The following is a 19,625-nucleotide window of genomic DNA, read 5'->3' on the forward strand; positions in this document are numbered from 1 at the left end:
TGGAGTCCTCTGACCAGACAAGAGAGAAAAATAGACTGTTAATCTTGTGAAAATATTAATTCAACATCCGTATCGCACATTGCATTGTCATATCTTTATTAATTGTTTTTGTTTTATTTTTAACTAGCACGTAATATGTCAGAATCAGAAACAGCGAGGTTGGTTTTGAGAAATCTGAACGAAGACCAAACGTATTTTGTGACCGTAAGGGCCGTTACTAAGAATGGAATATATGGTCCAGAGAGTTTGCCTCACACCGGTGTACCAAGGAATAAAAGTAAGATCACTTCTTGATTAAAATTAAGTAAAGGTTTACTAATATAAATAAATTTTGTGGACATATAGAGTACATTTCTATATTTGTAAGCAGTCTTTTTTGATAGAAGGTTCCCGTCCACTTTCATGACAACAACCATTTTCAATCTCATTGTTACATTTCCATTTCACTATTTTTATTCTTAATGACAGAAGTAAACTATTGATTTTAGTGAAGTATATTATTGTTCTGTCTCGTCTTATTTCCTTACGTTTAAATTCAGAATACATTTGACATTATGTTGTGCAATTTATGAGATTTTGTTATTAATTAGAATTCTTTTAAAACTCGATTAGTTTTTTGTACATTGTGTAATTCCCAAAATATGTCACAGTCGCCTTGTTTCACAACTAATTACTAACTTCTTTTTATAGATGTTATCTTTTGAACATGGCGCAGATGAGTAAGTTTATATTTGAGAATATATTTCACTTCTACATAATGTTATCTTGTTTTAGCTTTGAAGTCATCCGAAATAGTGGGTATAACGCTTGGTGTTCTAGTATGTGTTATTTTCGCCCTCATTGGACTCGTCTATGCAGTGAGGTAAATATGTAAAATTCGATCATAAAAATAGTGTTAGTGTGAACATCTGCAGTTTGTTTTATCCATCGTTTGTATAATATATATAATATTGTAAAATAAACTGTACCTGTATCATTACAATACAAAAAGAGTACTGAAATGTTCATTAATTCTGAGTGTTTGTGTAGCCGTTATACACGATTCATTAATTCGACTTTTGGGTCCTCCTTGGCATATGTCTAACTTAATGTTTTAAAAAGTAATGCATGAAATTAAATCGATATAAATATGTATATATTCATGTGTTGGAAAATCATTTGAGCTGTTAAGTTTAATTACATTATGGTAAAAAAAGGAAAAGGTGATGCATTATGATTATGTCATAAAATAAATATTATGCCGGCAGCTGTGTATCAGATTGTATGTCTAAAAAGATATTTAGCTTTGATTGTTTACTAAATCTTTCATTTATTTGATGTATAATGTAATGCTCTGCAATGTACATAATCATTCTTAAGGTAGCTCGCTACTTTCCGACCGAAATTTGACAACATCTCAGATCTTGATGATTTTTTGTATGCAAACATGTAGATATGCGAGCTTTACTTCTGCAGTAATATTTTATAAATAAACAGCGTTACTATGACGTCAAAGCGCCCTCTATCGGTGGCGGCGAAATTGCGTCTTTTTCTCAGTAAACCAGTCTGTTCTTATCAATTTTCATCCGATTTCCTTCGTTTTAATTTTATAGTGTTCAGTAAATGTATGTCTTTGTAATGATATCTTTCTTTAACATTTGCTTAATAGTCTGCGATTCTACGTCATTTTTCTCTACATTCTGACGTCCATATCTGATGCAAATACCGCGCGATATCGCAATAAAGATTGTGTATTAAAAAAAATTCAACACGGTGAACTTTGCTATAATTTTTCGAGCGTGTAGCGAGAAAGTGAAGGAAAATATTTATGCAATAAAAATATAGGGTCAACGCGTAAGATATTTTGCTATTACTGTTTTAAAATAAAATAAAGGGAATGTAACGTAATGGTTTTGGTGGCGTTAATAGACGTTGGAGTTCAAAGAATAATACCAAATAACAATTTTCTTACGTCAAACATTACGATTGTAAGTATTAACAACACAGGAACTTGATGAAATGTATATTTTGTAAATTGTTGATTATTTTCTCATTGAAAGCATGCGCTAGATCAGCAAATTTACAATGTTTAATCGTAAATACGTTTCTAATTTGCAGGACGCAGTCTCAAACATCTTTTAATTTTTATTTTATATTTTGATGTTTGTAATGAAAGAGTGAAAAGTGTTATATTATTATATGAATTAACTAGTTTAAGCGCAAAAAATAAGATTCACATATTGCTGTAAGAATGAAGTAAGAATATTAGGTCGCGTAGCTTATACCCGTTAGAATATTTATTTTAAGTTACATTCAGTTTTTAAACACTTTCATAAAATCACATACAGTCAGACGAGCCTCGGTGTCAAAACACATGGTAAAAATGCAATTAAAATAGATATGCATACAAATGTGCAATAAGTGATAAATTTAATTCAGAAATAATATTCAAGTATGTTAAGAGTATTTAAAAACAAACTGTACAAGAAACAAAAACATTTATTTTTGCTTACCATTTTTAAGTATGTGCAATACATAGATTATATAATTATAATCTAATTAAAATTTCATAATTAGAAAATGACAAACTATAAAACTTTTTGGAACTCGGATTTACGTATACCTACTTACCGCTTTTTCATGACAGTATAACAAAGCGGCCCTCAAAATATTATTTATTTCTAAAGGGCTCCACTACATTTTACCTCTGTAGAGCAACCGCTCTAGGCAACAAAGGGCATTTCTCTGTAGATGTTATCCTGTTTATTTTAATTAAGTACAAAATATAATTATTAAATAACTTGTGCAACTTTTGTTACCACTGAATACGAATTATGTATTATGTTGACGTTATCGTGTTCATTTTTTTAATACATGCAGTTTGCTTTAAAAAAAAATAGAAAAAAAACAAAACGAAAACACACACCAAAAACACGTGTTTATGATGTAAACAATAAAGTGGACTTCTGCCTTATTAAGGGAGATCATAATCAGGTTTTTAACTTTGAATATTCTTCTGTTGCCACGGTGTAATCGGTAAAGTGGTCTAACGCTGAATTCGGAAGGCATGAATTCGAGAAACGATTGCGTATTGTACGAATAGATTATCCTTTAAAATTGTTTACTGTGTATGAAATGTTTCAAGGTCCACCTCGGACTCCTGTCATTTATTTCCGTAGAAAAGTTGATACTGTGAGAAACACTGGTTTTGTTAAATTCCCTCCCCTATAATTGAAATACTGTTGAAAGCGGCGTTAAACCAAATATTAAAAAATAAGAAGATATAAAACATAAAATGCATAGTTCATTTCTTTCATAGGCTCTACATAGCACTGTATTATGTGCAGACAAAAACGAGCTTCTCCGAAAACCATATTCACACAAATTGAGGATCCTACATGATCGTCTTCAATAAAGGGAATATGTATTAATTTTAATATGCAAAATTATCCGCTTATGAACATACAAAATAAATCAACGGATCTTTCGCCTCGAATCGAGAAATGATGGCGGCTTCAGGTCGCCTCAAAGATGCGCTAGTAAACGCATACCGCGAGTCAGCGAGTTTTAAATAAGAATATCTGTAATTATGTGAAATGCGTGGATGCGCGGATGCGCAGGCTGGTCTGGATCCATGCTGGTCGCAAACGCACTATGTTGGTTTTGTCGTGACGCGGCTCAAATAAATTTTATACGGGTAGAAAAGTTTTAAAATAAATGTCTGCTAGATTTATATAATTAAGACTACCAGTGAATCATGACTTACGGTCAAATCGTTGTTACTTCGAGTTGATCATACATTTTTAAAACGTAAATTTGATTCATTTCCTACTAACTGATATATACAATTCGAAAATGTAACATACGTATGATAACATGGAAGTTTATGTAGTACCGAGATACACATAACATGATGACACTGCGACTGCACCAGCCTTTTCATTCTTTTTTTTTCTGACATTCTTTGCAAAATTTATGTTTGTATTATTTCCACTTAGGTGGCCTTTTAATTATATCTTTTAATATTCTGAATTGTCTTTCAGTTCTCGAGGTATTTATAACCATTCGTTTCAGTTTTTTAGAGATTGATACAAACTTTTGCAGACAGTCATACCCTGATTTGTTGTACATGTATAATATTGAAGTTGTTCATCGAAATGCAGGCATCTGACAGAACTTTTAAAAGAACATTTTACGGAATATGTCTAAATACAATTGTTGTTGATGGTTTTCACACATTTTTAATTCCAGTCAGTATATACTATTTCATCGGAAAAGTCGTGACAATTTCCTTGAGAAAAAATATTTGACGTCGCCAAAATCATTACGTTTACTCATCCTTTATTTTATATTCAAATAGTAATAGCAAATATCTTACGCGTTGACCCTATATTTTTATTGCATAAATATTTTCTTTCATGACTTCACTACATGTTAAAAAAATTATAGCAAAATTCACCGTGTTGATTTTTTGTTATTTTACAATGTTTATTGCGATATCGCGCGATATTTTGTATCAGATATGGACGTCAGAATGTAGAGAAAAATGACGTAGAATCGCAGAGTATTAAGCAAATGTTTAAAGAAAGACATCATTACACAAAGACATACATTTACTGAACATTATAAAATTAAAACGAAGGAAATCGGATGAAAATTAATAAGAACAGACCGGTTTATTGATAAAAAAAGACGCATTTCGCCGCCACCGATAGAGGGCGCTTTGACGTCATAGTAACGCTGTTTACATGTAAAATAATGCTGCAGAAGTAAAGCTTACATATCTATATTTATGTATACCAAAAATCATCAAGATCTGAGATGTTGTCAAATTTCGGTCGGAAAGTAGCGAGCTACCTTAAATGCTCAGAAGTGGGTTGCCTTTTTTTAATTTTTGATCGTAATTAAATTGTTCTATTGAAATTTTTATTAATGTATTCACAAAATGTGAAAAAAAACTTACAGGAGATGCAAGACGAAAGCACAAGAAGCCATTAAACAAGCTGGAAACATTACAATACCAGAATGCCCAGAACTTGAAAAGAATGCATCCGTATGTGTAGATATTCATTTGAGCTAAATATTTGTTCATTATTTCCCTTTTTTACCTAATATGATTTACAGTTATATATCTCCTAATAAATCTAGTATTACAAATATGAAATATCATAACTATTATGAATAGTTCGTAAACAGTATTATTTATTATATGACTTGACAAACATATTGAATAACTGGATCCAGAAAATATTTATTACATTCATTGTCCTTGGATCATATATAATACAACTAACATTCTTCTTGTTGTATTCTTTGTCTTAAAGTGTCGATAACAATAGCAGTTGAACTGTCATTAATTTACAGTTTGCCAGTATAAGCTATATCCATTTAAATGGTGACAGACCTGAAATTATATAAATGTCACATATCACCAAGGGTAATAATACGAAATGTAGAATACGAATAGAATTGACATGTTTTGTTTGTCGAGGCGTCTTCAATACTCGTTACATGATTTTATTATTGAAATTGTATGGGGTTATAGACGAACCTTATTTCGGACAAGTAAAACGGGTAAAAACAAAAGACAAAAACAAAAATGATATTGCTTTTTGTAAAAGATCTTTTTTAACAATAATTACATATCCAATTTTTCCTTAGAGCAAAACACTACGTTATATCATAACATACAAAAAAACATATCACCATGGAGACTGATAGCAATTTCATACATAGTACATTTTCATATATAAAGTGATCATACATTGATTAAAATGCATAAACAATACATTTAGAATGCTAATTTCAATGAATTATAACAAACTTTAATGATAATGTCACATTACATTTATAAGTGGTTAGTAATAATTCTAGAACGTTATTTTAAATCCACAAAAAGTGGTATCATAATGCTGAGGATAAACTTAAACGTAATTTGATAAACATGTATATCATCAAAAAATATACGTAAAGAAACAATAGACATGTTTTAGTATTATGATTGAAATTTGATCCACAGAGATTAAAATTTAGGCGAAAATTATATGAAAATATTTTCAAAGCTGTTTTTTTTTATTATTTGTAATTGTCAAGGACTCGCGACATGTTTTCAAGGATGAACTTTTCACTCGTACCCGCGTTGTAATATGGTTTTTATTATTAAACCATTTTCATCGATATTCGGGACTGACAACTCAAAATAATAACAAATAATTAAAAACCAGGCATCTGATATGCGCGTGAGTACCGCTTGATAATTTTGTCAAAATATTCGTGTTAATGGGAGTGGCCTAATACATTTTAACAAGTACTAGAATAATTTTTATTGAAGTAAAACCATGGAAATTGACAATGAATGTCATAAGTTCGTACCGAAAAAGAAAAGTAATGCCTTCTCGTTCTTATATTTTCAGTTGACTCGTCAAAATAGCAAAGACAGTGGTTATGAGAAAACACCTCCTTTGGACAAGAAAATGAAAGGAAGCAACATAATAATAAACTTACCATATGATTACCTGTGTGCTACTGCCTTTACAAATGAAACACAAGATACAACAGCATCGCACTGCGTTCCTTCAGGAACCCCTGACAAATCAATGATAGTATCTGAAATGTCAAGAGATGATGAAACATCCATAGGCGACTATCCTTTACAACTTAATACTCTTAAGTGCACATCTGCGGAAAGCATGTACTCATGTAAACAAGACAACTGTGTTGGCGATTTATCAAAAAAAGAAAACACAGACCTTGTTGAATGCGCTAAGCAGTTGTCAAATTGTATTGATACAAATCATAACAATATTTCTATATTGCCCACTAAGTATGTTTGTCTTGAAAACAACATAGAATCAGTAGCACACAATGATGATAGCACTGACAAATCTAATCCTTACATTACACCAACACACCAGTATTTATCCAGGGTTCAATTACATTCGTTTTCTACGGATATATTCAAGCAAGATCATGACCAAGAGCAACAAACAGATACATGCAATTTACCCGATCAGTCTCAAAAGTGCGGAATAATCAGATCTATCAATGCATCAAATTACGTTCCTTTTGATGCCACAAGTTTCATACCATCTCAACCTGACACTGACAATGCCGGATCGGAAGATACTGAAATTCCAGAAAGTAGCGATTCGATTGTCTCTCCTAAACTAGATATTGATTTGACGTTTTTGTCCGCTTTCGGCAATGCACCAGGAATGAATCCGGAATCGCCATCTTTTTCAACGATGACTGAGTCTGTTAAAAATGCCACTTCTAATGATGATGCCTATTCCTCTCAAATCCCTGTTGAATTTGACCAGAGGAAAGATTCAGGTACTGTCGCCGATTTGGATACAATCGATGATCACAACCAGCTTCAATATTGTATTAAATATGCATCTGACGAAGAACAAAATCTAAGTTCTGTTCCGTCATCTGATGAAGAGACGCCTTTCTGCAGCAGCCATGAACAAAAGCCTAAATCAAATTTTACAAGCGATTACGTTCCTCATTCGCTTGCAAATATTGTCCAATAGAAATGTCATTCACGGGATCCCTTGAGAGAAAACAGTCAAGATGCAAATACTGACACGACCAAACATGCCAAATATAAAGATGATATGGAATTGAGCAATTATTCTCATTATGTAGCTGGACAAGAGAGCAGCATACCGTTGTCGTCTACTCACACACAACGCTCGGCATGAATCAAGGGATGCAGAAACCGTATTACTATGGCATCAAGTGCTCATAGATTTTCAGCAAATATTGGAAATGGCATTGTTAGGTATATCGATATATATACAAACATTTTTTTAAAGAACAAGAGAACAATATAACTTTTATAAATACATAACACATTTTGAAACATTGGATAAAACACAGGATTTCTTAAGGCATGTAATGTTTTACTTGGAAATATTGTTCATGGTCATAACTGTAAACTATGTATACTATGTAAAAAATAGTTTATATTGTCTTTGCTGTAAATATTGTGCCAAATAATGATATATTCAGTTTATACTGTACAAAACCGTAAACATTTATAACGAATATATATTTGTTTATGATGATCATAAGTACAGTATAATATCTGTTTGTTATATATTTGTGTATGCTTTCTTTCCCAACGGTAATAATAATTATCACCAACTGTAGACGTCCATCTAGGATATGAATGTAATGTATCAATTCAAATTTGAGTCTAAACCTTGTGCGATGTATGAATGTTATTTTTATCTCTAAAAGAGTTTTTCATATACAAAGGAGAAAGGAAATATTGTAAATAATTAGTTTAGGTTTACTTGTATATACATGATCGTTTTTATATATGTCAAGCGAACTTGCAGTTCATTTTCTATTGTTTCATGTTGTTTACTTTGTATTGCTTCTTTATTAAATAGCTTGTGTGGAAAAATATATTTTGCTCATTTTTGTCCCATGAACGCTCACTATTTTCATTATGAAATAGTTACGGAGACTCCCTCAAAAAGACTAAAAGAATATTTAATATATATTTTAATTTCACCATGTGTAATTCTGACATGTTTGTTGTCAAACGGTTATAATCTGGCAAAGAATTTAGTATGCATGGCATTATCAAAAAACAACATTTAAAAAAACGAGGTGCGTTTAGACTATCTATTATCTTTATCGTCTGTTGTAAACTAGCGGAATATAAACAACGGGGGTATATATTAATTTGTATTCCAGTAATGGCAAACCTCTCTAAAAGACGAAGCCACTCCCTCATTTTATGCGTTAAGAGGATGGACAATGTTTATTTCATTAAATATCATAACGAGGTGTATTCTTGTACATCATATATGGTCATAGTGTAATAGTTTGATCCAGAAAACATCAAAAAATGCCATTTTTTAAGGAAACTTGCATGGGTTTCAGTGAAGAATAAAAAAATTACAAACTTTACATTACCGATTCTTGAAATGTTGAACAAATAGTTTCTGTCAGCACATATAGCTCATTTCGAACCTTTTATAAATCAAGCTTGAATTGTTTATAAGCATGCATGTGTGGCACAAGAATAATTCTTAAATAAAAAAAGTGATTATGAAATTTTATTAACGAAATCAAATGAAAAAAATAAACGGTGTAACATTTATGATTCGTCCATCATTTCTAAAGATATGTAATTCAATATAATTATGTTATAAAGACACTAATTCGAACCTTAAGGTAAAACTGTTGTTGTAGACCATCTTGCTTTCAGATTAGAGAAATGGAAAAATCATATTACAGTTGCTGACATAAATATAAATAAATAAATTCTTAAATACAAACGTTCAAACTATTGTAAATTGGTATGACTTAAATCAATCAAAGTACTCCGTAACAAGTTTTAAAGTCACTATGAAGTTTAAAAATACAGGTTTGATATTCGCTTTTTTGGTGTATCAAGCCATACTATAAATGTTGTAGTTAGCTATTCAATTTAATTCCCTTTTTTATATCTAAAAAGAAAGAGCATCGGCTTCAAACTCTATGGGGTTTCTTGCCATCCATGGACGAAGCGTTATTTCTACGTGACAATTGATCTTAAATATTTGATCTAATGGTCATTCATCTCTCACAGCTGACTCATTAATTATCTAGGATTAGTAGTCGGTCACTTGCGGTTTAATTATCTGGCGGACATACCGTCGAGATGAGACAATAAATTGTTAAAACCAACCAAACAAATCGTTCTTATAACCCAAATAATATTTATTATGACTGTTCAAAAATTGTGATTCAGAAGTCTGGTAATGCTTAACAGGAGCATGTCGTTGTTTCATTGGGCATGAAACTTTACACTTTATGTAATACTAGATGGGTCCAGGAACGATTTCTCCCTTAAATGCTTATATCGGACTAAAATGAATTCTTAATTAAAATTGGATTGGTGAATTCTTATATTTGTAACGCAATAGTATCTTATAACGAAGAAATAGGATTATTAAATAAATTTGCCCACTAAGTATGTTTGTCTTGAAAACAACATAGAAAAGTTATTTATCCATGAAATACTAAAATATTAACTCATTTAGATTTTAACTCACTTCTAAATTAAAACAGTACGTTAGAAAAATCTTGATTTGCATATGTATAAGGTTCGTTAAAATTTAAACCCACTTCTTTGAATACCAATTTCTTAATGTAATCATCATTACATGTGCCTTTCTGTTATAAGAATACCACCAGCTGCCTGTTATAAAAAAAATATAATATCATAATTGATAAGTCCTAATGGTGGATATAAATTGATAAGCACTATGTATCTGTTTGAATCGTATTTACTAAGGTTCCATGTTTTTCCGGAAGTCCCGGTCTCATATTACATACCACATACATATATAGTATGGTGGTATCACATACATTATAACATTAGCCTATAGGACATCACATCCCTCCTCAAGTTAGATATAAAACATCAGTTTTAAATTGAACAATTAAAATGCTTAAATCATTAAGATATGAATTATGAAAATATTGCATTATAGCTATGTAAACTAAACTGATATTACTAATTTAAAACATGATAAACTATTCTTAAAATTTATTTGATTACGATGGAACACATATAATGAATCTAACTGAAAAACTCATCCCAATATTTTTTTCTCTAGAATTGTCACTCATGTCCAATAAAATCTAGCTGTATGTATATAAGATAAACACATTCCAATCGTCTGTAGGTCAGTTCTAGGTCAGTTTTACTATCGTCTGTAGTATCTAAATATATACACTACATGAGCAATATCGAACATTTACACTATACAAACATGAATATTTATTTTGTTCCATACTAGATTTCTCTTTCATGAAATCTGATAATTTGTTTATTTCAGTTCCGCTATTTTCTTTTAAATATTTGTTGTTAAATGCATTGTTAATGTCCACACTTTATTAGAACTTCAATGTACTTTAAAAATTATCATTTAAATCATGTTGCCGTATATAAAGTGTCATGTTATTATTGCGCTATTAAATATTAATTTTACCATTGATAATCTAATTATATAAAATATATCCAATATCTATACACTTATTGAACTCGCATGGCAGATCGCATGACCTGCTTGTTCCACTGGGTTTATTATGCCCATTTTCACTGTGGAAATAATAATCTAACTTACAAAATCTTTTAAATATGCGGGCGGGCGACTATCTCGTACTGGCTTTGCCGCATAATTCGTGTTTTGCCTTTCAGCGCGTTCCATTCCCTGATAGTCCTCAATATCGTTTTCCCCGTGCTTTTTAGGCATATTCCCTACCATGTCTAGATCTACTGTTTTCATAACAGATGAGTTCCTGGTGACACAATGCCCTGCATCATTTTGAACACTTATCATTGGTGCTTTTTTATCTGTAACTGTATATGGACTGGATCACACATGATTTTCTTGGTGTTTCGTTTCTTAATAAAACTCTGTCTCAGACGTTAATGTTTCGTTCTCATGCGTTCATTCGCTGGTCCTCGTATTGTTTTGATTTCGAATTTGATAACTCATCATTTCTTCGTGCTGTCTCGTCTGCACGCGTGTCCTCATTTTGGTGTTGATTAAAGTCTGGCATACGCGTTACCGGTTCCCTTCCGAACATTAACCGAAATGGCGTAAACCCAGTTGACAAGTGCGGTGTAGCTCCGTACTGGCGGAGAAATCTGAACAGTTTTTGTTTGAAATTCCTTCTCTCCATGAATGCCGATTTAACACTCTGCATCAACGGTTTGTTGAATGCTTCTGCCTGTGCATTAGCCCTTGGCCTTTTGGCGTGATTTTTCTGTGCATAAAACCATAAAATTTTGCAAAGTTCGCAAATGCCGTACTATGAAATGGTAATCCATTATCTGTTTTTTATCACTTGGGGACACGAAACATTGAAATAATTTTGTTCATAACCGGTATGACCGTATTTGCTGAAACACTCTTTACTGTTTCAACTATTGGATATCTCGAGTACTCATCTACTGTAACCAATAGATAATCACCGTTTTCTAAAGGTCCACAAAAATCTGCACTCATATTTTTTCAAGGTCCAGATGGCAAATCTGACATTTTCAGTGGTTCTCTCGGTCTTTGTTCCCTTGAGTTAGCTTGACAGGCTAGACATTTTTGTATTGCTTTTTCAATTTCTGCATTCATGTTCGAAAACCATACCTTGGATCGTATATAGCTTTTAGTTTTAACAATTCCCCGGTGCCTTTCATGTCCCAGTTTTATCGCATGATTTCGGAATGTTTTTGGTATCACTTATTTGTCATTTCTTAAGACCGTGTCTTTGTGAACCGTCAATTCATGTTTAATTTACGCTTCTGAGTACCGCCAGCTCTTCCATTTCAATTTTAAAATGTGTCACTGTTTTCACTTCATGCCATTTTCCATTATTCGAAATTCAATCGCTTTCTGTTAGTTTTATTCCTTTAAAAACTGACATACTATTTTTACATTTCTAGTGCATTTATTTGGGCCTGCCTTTGCCCGGGAAAAAAAATGCTACTATTTATTGGCTGTTATTTCCTTCTGCTCGTCACGTTTTCAACGGGATGGGCGAGACATGTAATCAGAAAGGGTTATTCCTTTTTCCCAGGGCCTATATTCAAATTTTTAAAATTAACTGGGTTGTAGACGGTTTAATCCCCATTCGCTTCAAATTTCGTGTATTTTGGCTGTTTTTCTGCCATTTATTTCGTCCAGTGGCATGTGAATTTTTAAGCACGTGAAAGTATTTTGATCACCCCTCTTAAGGTGAATTAGTCTCCACGGGACCATACTACTGCCACAGCCTCTCTTTCTGTTTGCGAGTAACGTGATTCTGTCTGTGTCAGTGCACGAGACGCGTACGCGATAATTTTTCCTTTCTGTGTGAGTATCCCAGATATACCGACTGGTGAAGCGTCTACTATTAGCTCAATTTCTTTTAATGGACTTAAATATGTGATGACCGTATCACTACTTAACTCGCTTTTTAGTTTTCCAAACGCGACTTGCTGATCATTTTCCCATGACCAGGGTGTGTTCTTTTTTGTTAAACGCCTCAATGTTTCCGTTATTGTCGCATAATCCTTTATAAATCTCGAGCAATACGATGTCATTACGAGAAAACTCCTCAACGTTTGTTGGCTGTTGCATGTCTCTCACGACTTGAACCTTCACTGGATCTGGTGAAATGCCGTCTCCTCTGAATACAACACCAAAGAATGTGATTTTAAGCTTGTTAAATTCACATTTTTCTCTATTTAATGTCAGCCCGTTACGATGCAATGCATGAAAAACTTGATCAAGTGCCTTGTCGTGATCTTTTTGACTGTTTCCATACACTATTATATCATCCGAAATGTTCTTGGCACCAGCTATGTCTTGAATGATGGAACTGATTGTTTTCTGAGAAATACTTCACTTGCAGAGCTAGTACCGAAATTCAAACGTTTATATCTGTATAAGCCCATGTGTGTAGAGAATGTAGTGATTGATCTCGATTCTTCATCTAATTCCAACTGATTATATCCAGCTTTTAAATCTAGTTTGCTGAAGATTTTTGCACCGTTCATGTCGTGTATAAGTTCATCTATTGTGGGCATTGGATGCCGTTCTCTTTCAATAGCTTTGTTTGCCTCTCTCATGTCCATGCATAATCTTACATCTCCATTTTTCTTCGGTGGGGTGACAATCGGTGACACCCATGGTGTTGATTCATTTTTATTTTAAACTTCTTCTATGATGTCATTTTCAAGTAGCTTTTCAATTTCCTTCTGACCTTTCTTTCTTTAAAAAAATAGTGTACGTCAATTTCTCTGTGCTTCAGGTTTTACATCACGGTTTATGTGTAATTTGACTTTTTGTCCCTTTAATTTCCCAATACTGTCATAAATTCCTTGATATTTATCTTCCATATTGGCGTTATCCCTTGGTTTATTCTTATTATTTCTAATTCACATGATGTTTCACACCTTTATAGAGCTCCATGGTTTCCTTTCACAATATAAAATGGTGTTACTGTGTATATTCTGTTCTTTTCGACAGTTAAATTCACACAGCCCTTTACGTTTAATTCACTTTCCCCTCCGTATGGAAGTGAATTTTGCAGCCCTTTTGTTTTCATCTTAGGTTTTTCTTAGTAATCATACGTAGTTTCATCTAATATATTCACATTTGATCATGTGTCTATTGTAGCCGTAATTGTTTTTTCGTTGACTTTCATCTGTGGTTTGGGCGTTTTTGATCCTTTATGTTTACCGACATTTTTCACTGTGATATCATAGAGGTACTCCTCTTCCGAATCGAAATGTAGCGAACTGCTGGTGTTATCACTGACCTCTTTGACATGCTGATATTTCGGCGTTTTACAGTAGCACGTGAAATGATTAGGTTTCTTCCATACATTGCAGGTTGTACTTGTGGTTTCCCTCTGTGCGGGAACTCATAACCACATTTTCTGCATGTATTGGCTGACGCACCATCACGTGGTCTACTTCGTTGTTTCAATCTGGTTCTTTGGACCAGATTTCCCACGATCTTCAGAATTTGCATACGACCCTCTAGTGTTCCCAAGGCCATGAGGTATCGGCGCTCGTCCACGTGTTCTTCTATTGTACAGATCTTGAATTTTCTGAATTTTCCATTGCGGATGCTTGTATATCCGATTGTTCATGCATACGTCCCATTGTAATAATGTCATCGAGTATTTTATCTGGTTCACGTGCTCTTTTTCTGAGCTGATTTGAGCGGCCATGTTGTATCACTTTTTTAATATTTCATTGTCAATATCTGCGAATGCACAGTTCTTAGCCAAAGTTCTTAATTCAGTCACATATTCATCGAGCGTTTGTCCTTCTAATTGCTTGTATGATCTAAAGTTGTAAATTTCAATTTGAACGTTCTTTTTTGGAGCAAAATAGTCGCTAAGTACCTTTTTTGTTGCGTCATAAGTCGCTGCGCTGTCCTTTTTCTCTACGTCATAAATGTCGTTCACTTTTTCTCCGGCGTAATGTAGTAATAAGCTCTTCTCTGGTCAGCGTTTATTATTTCATCCCCACAAATAAATTTTCGAGGCGTCCAATACATTTCCCCCCAACGCGTGCCTGCATTGGATTTATCCGTTTCAAGATCAAAACTTGGAAATGCTGGTAAATTGTTTATGGTTAACGTCTTAATCCATCAATTAACACATGAAAAATATATCCAAATATTATATAAGTAATTCCTTTTTGTTTGTTTTTATCCTCGTCGCAAGATGATAAGTCCTAATGGTGGATATTAATTGATAACAACTATGTATCTGTTTGAATCGTGTTTACTAAGATTCTATGTTTTTCCGGAAGTCCCGGTCTCATATTACATACCACATACATATATACTATGGTGGTATCACATACATTATAACATTAGTCTATAGGACATCAAAATAATTCGTTTTCAAGTATGTAAATCAAAATATTAATTCTAACTGATTCTGATTGAAAATATACATAATCAGCATTTTAACAATTTATTTGTTAATCAGTTTTAACGATTTCCTTGCTGCTGGGTTGTGTTGGGGATAGGATTATTGAATGTCACCATTTCTTGTTGCTCTTTGTCAATTTGTAATAGTCTTAAATTATTATAATCGCGATCTATTAAGTGATGAGGAATGTAAGTTAAGGTTATATATACATAAAAAACTTATCAAAAATATTTATTTATTTTCTTATCAAACTATACGCGTTTAATTATTTTGTACCGGGAAGGGCACTAGATAACAGATAAAGAGCTAAAATTAAATCAAACTTGTGGGAGTAAATTGCATTTCTGTTAGCAATTATTTCTTTTTCTAAGCTGTCTAATTTTGCGCTCGCTTTGAACAAATATGCAAACAAAGATAGACATCCTGACATTTTAACTTGAAATTATTAGAATTTACCACAGTGTGACGAAATTGTTTCGTGTTGAAATTCATCCAATCACTTTATAGGACATATTTTAGAAATAAATATTCTTGTTATAAATATTAAAATATTTCAATTTTGTGTGATTTGTTTCAGTTGCTGATGTTTTTATTGCTATGCCCAATATTTTGTGGTCACTTTTGAAGACGAAGGAAATAAATTTTCTAATTAACTGTTTAGGATTCATGGCAGACATAATATGATTTATTACAATTTTGGAATAGCGCATCAATAGTTTCGCTATAGGCGTTTGAGTGCACAAGGGGGCAACTGCACGCAAAACAAATCTAAAACGCGTTGCTGCAGTTATTTAAATGTGCAAGCTTTCTGCTATAATTCAGTCAATTATACATTCGTTGACATAATGTAGTCCAATAGATATACGAATCACATACCATTTTTAAGAGCGTCAATTTATTTATTAATTTATTTATTAATTTATTTATTGGAAACGCATGTTTCAGAGGTTTTTCACCACAGCAAAGCTGTGAAGTCGATGAATAGCCATTACAGTGTCGATCTGACTTGTTTGTTTCGTGTGTTATATAGTTTATTTGTAATTGCTTCAAGATGTCTTTCTGAATATCCTGATATATCAGAACCTAAAATTATTTCTTTTAATTCCATTCACAAACAAAATAGCATTTATTTCTAAAAAGTAACATACCATATATTTAAAGCTTTTTTGTATTAGAAATAAGAACACAGAAAAGCAAACCTATTGGCAAAGCAGTGATATGTAGTAGCTGAACATTAATGGAACCCAACTGAGGATTATAAGCCTAAAACATAACATTTTAATTTTTTACATATATAAACATGAGCACTTTAAACAGAACTATAAATTACTTATAATTAAGAAATACACAAGAAATATATTGAAAATCATATGGTTGTGCTATTCTCAGTCCGATTTGAGTAAAAAGCGTTTAAAAGGCTTTTCAATTTTGGGTCATTTTTCACTATTATAATAATTATTCTGGAAAAACGAAGCGAGCTAATGATCTGATATTTTGCACATAAGTTATTAGTATAGATCTACATTAAATGGAGTAATAATCTCAAAAATATATTTCAAGTCCCGTCAAGACTCAAAAAACCTCAGTGGAGTCCCTTTAAGCATGTTAAGTATTATGTTAGTCAATTGAATTTTACCTTTACATGGACGGATTATACAAAAAATGCATAGATGAAAGAATAAATTGAAAGATTTTAAAATTAAGGTAAATAGTTTACCATTCAGACAAGGACAAATTGTAGAGGAAACAGATAAAAATTTATTACCCTTCCAGATTTTTTCCGCCTTTGTGATTGGATATTGATCACCCGAAAGATATTGATATAACCGAGCCAGACGGGTAATATACATATTAAATTTCCCCGTTGGGTACCCAACGTTGTAAACAACATGCGCTGAGGTGATGCGCGTACGGTTCGATTTTACGCGGTGTAAATTCCGATTTACAATCACTTTTTAACTGTCAATTGATAAATATTTACCAAAGTAGAGTAATGATACAAATTCCCATCAGTATTGAAAACAAATATGACCTTGTGAAAGCTTGATATTAATTACAAAAAAGTGCTTTCAATAGACTACTCCTTTTTCTCTTGTTTACATTCGTTAGGTGCGGGAAAAATACGTCATGTATTTATGTGACGTCATGTTGTGATGAAGAGGTACCCTAAAGGGAATCTTATTTCGACGTTTCATTTGAAACAGCAATGATATTTATAAAAATCGTCTAAACTCGGCAGGGGAAGGGTAATAAAATTATTATTTTGGTTTTGGAGTGATATATGTGGATATATTACCTGCCAAGATAAAATATCACCCTCGCCTAACGGCTCGGGTGATATAAAATCTTAGCAGGTAATATATCCACATATATCACTCCAAAACCAAAATAACATATAATATCACATTTTGGCATGCATGTAGAAAAAAATGATTGCATCGTAAATGTTTACCATTCTATTTAGGCACGAAGAATTGTACAGACATTTTTATGTCGGGAGGCTGCACTTAACAACAATGAAAGTAATTTGAAGAGCCTTATCCTGACTATAAATCGAAATAATAGGATGCACTATTGTAGACTAAAAGCAATACAATAAAATTCAGTACAAAGCCATGAGATTAGAAATAACAATTTTATCTATTTCAATACTTGACGGTAGCATATAGACCTTGCATAAATGTTTCTTGTTAGGAACATACACCATGTATTTTAAATTGTATCACCGGAATGTTTTTCCTCGTATCTGATTCAAAATATTTAAGGTAAAATATATAAAAAATCGATAACAGTTCATATAAATTATCAAATTTTGAGTCTACATTTATAAGGCAGTTTGTTAAAGAGAGTATAATATAAAAAGTATATATATTTTTAGAAAACTATCAACTTGTTATCCACTGGAGTTCAATAAAGCACACCAAACTTTCAACAAGACAATTTTATGTTATTATTTTGTATGTTATGTAAATTGTTTGGTGCTATTTGTCTTATATTCACACTGAATTACTAAACAATAGGCATGAAAGTCACACCTTCCGTATGAATACAATATTTCAGAAAATTTTATCTCAATTCCTAGTTTTTCACAAACATACAAGTAAAATAATGCGTGTGCCCTAAACGAGAAAACAATGGGCGGAACTAAATAAAATGGAATTTTGAAAGGGGATCTGAGGTTATGAAGCCTGCATATCACAGATATGACGTCAAAAGACAAATTTAAAAAGCAGGCAACATATCCTAAGCGTGATTATACAGTATTCAAGTAGGAATACTGGAACCACCCAAGTTGAAAAAGGCCAAATAGAAGAAACTTAAAGTACCACATAACATGTATACACAACAATAATGTCGTGCTGAAAGGCGTGAATAAAAGGATTTTGATTTTATTACATGTATACTTATTTATTGGTCTGAAGGCATATAAAGTAAATTAATGGAATTACGTTTTATGCCTCACATCTGTCCCTTGTGGGGTCTGTCTCGAACGCATGTCAGAGTGAAAGGTATAAACAGAATTCTGCATCACAGAATATCTTATTATAATCTAATTTCTGATCTGGAAAATAAAATGTCAATTGTTGCGTTTATGATTCCCTGTTGACATGTTAAGGTCTTGATTTTTCAGCTTCGTCGGTTTAATCGTAAACCGTGTTAAACAATATCAATAAATGACTCTCTGATGAATAACGGAAATGTTTGTCTTAGAAACGTCGTAAAAAGTAGGATGTAACTTTTTTGACCTTTCGCTTAGGGAGTGGAAAAACTAAATTACCAATTTACACAACAATTCCTGCAAACTTTTATTGTCCATTAAAGTAATTATTTAGATACAATAAAATGATGATGATTATCCCAATTTTACTGTGCAATAAAATAATAAAGTTTGGTCGATCGTTTATGTGGTTTTATCAGCGCTCTCTGATCTATAAAGCAGCTTTTAGTATATCATCAGGAGCGACTCTTTTTATGCGTTACCAGCGTAAAACATCATATGTTTTACCATCTCTGATGTTTTTGAAAAATTAATTCATCCCGAAGCTTTAAATACAATACTCCCAGATACCTTGGAAAATCAGACGAACTCATATCCAGTAAAATGAATAGTTTTGTGAATGTAAATGTTCAAGATATTTCTGTTTACAAAAAAAGTTTAAAATTTTACTCTTTTATCCATGGTATTAACGGCATTACTCCTA

The 19,625-nt window shown here is 32.4% G+C and overlaps 1 protein-coding gene across 1 annotated transcript; it reads left to right on the forward strand.

Annotated features, from left to right (window-relative positions):
* Positions 1-774: 774 nt before the first annotated feature.
* LOC132749888 (uncharacterized) lies at positions 775-8,395 on the forward strand. The gene is made up of 2 exons (XM_060739803.1): positions 775-862; positions 6,393-8,395. The coding sequence occupies exons 1-2, from the start codon at positions 821-823 to the stop codon at positions 7,512-7,514; spliced, it is 1,164 nt and encodes a 387-aa protein (XP_060595786.1). The 5' UTR covers positions 775-820; the 3' UTR covers positions 7,515-8,395.
* Positions 8,396-19,625: the final 11,230 nt, after the last annotated feature.

This window comes from Ruditapes philippinarum, unplaced genomic scaffold, assembly GCF_026571515.1.
Source record: "Ruditapes philippinarum isolate M1 unplaced genomic scaffold, ASM2657151v2 ctg3822_1_1_1_1, whole genome shotgun sequence".
Lineage (NCBI taxonomy): Eukaryota > Metazoa > Mollusca > Bivalvia > Venerida > Veneridae > Ruditapes > Ruditapes philippinarum.

Excerpts from the sequence above, each read along its gene's own strand:
- LOC132749888 (XM_060739803.1), top strand. The coding sequence starts at position 821 with ATGTGTTATTTTCGCCCTCATTGGACTCGTCTATGCAGTGAG. Across the intron at positions 863-6,392 it reads GGACTCGTCTATGCAGTGAG|TTGACTCGTCAAAATAGCAA; the intron begins GTAAATATGTAA and ends TTATATTTTCAG.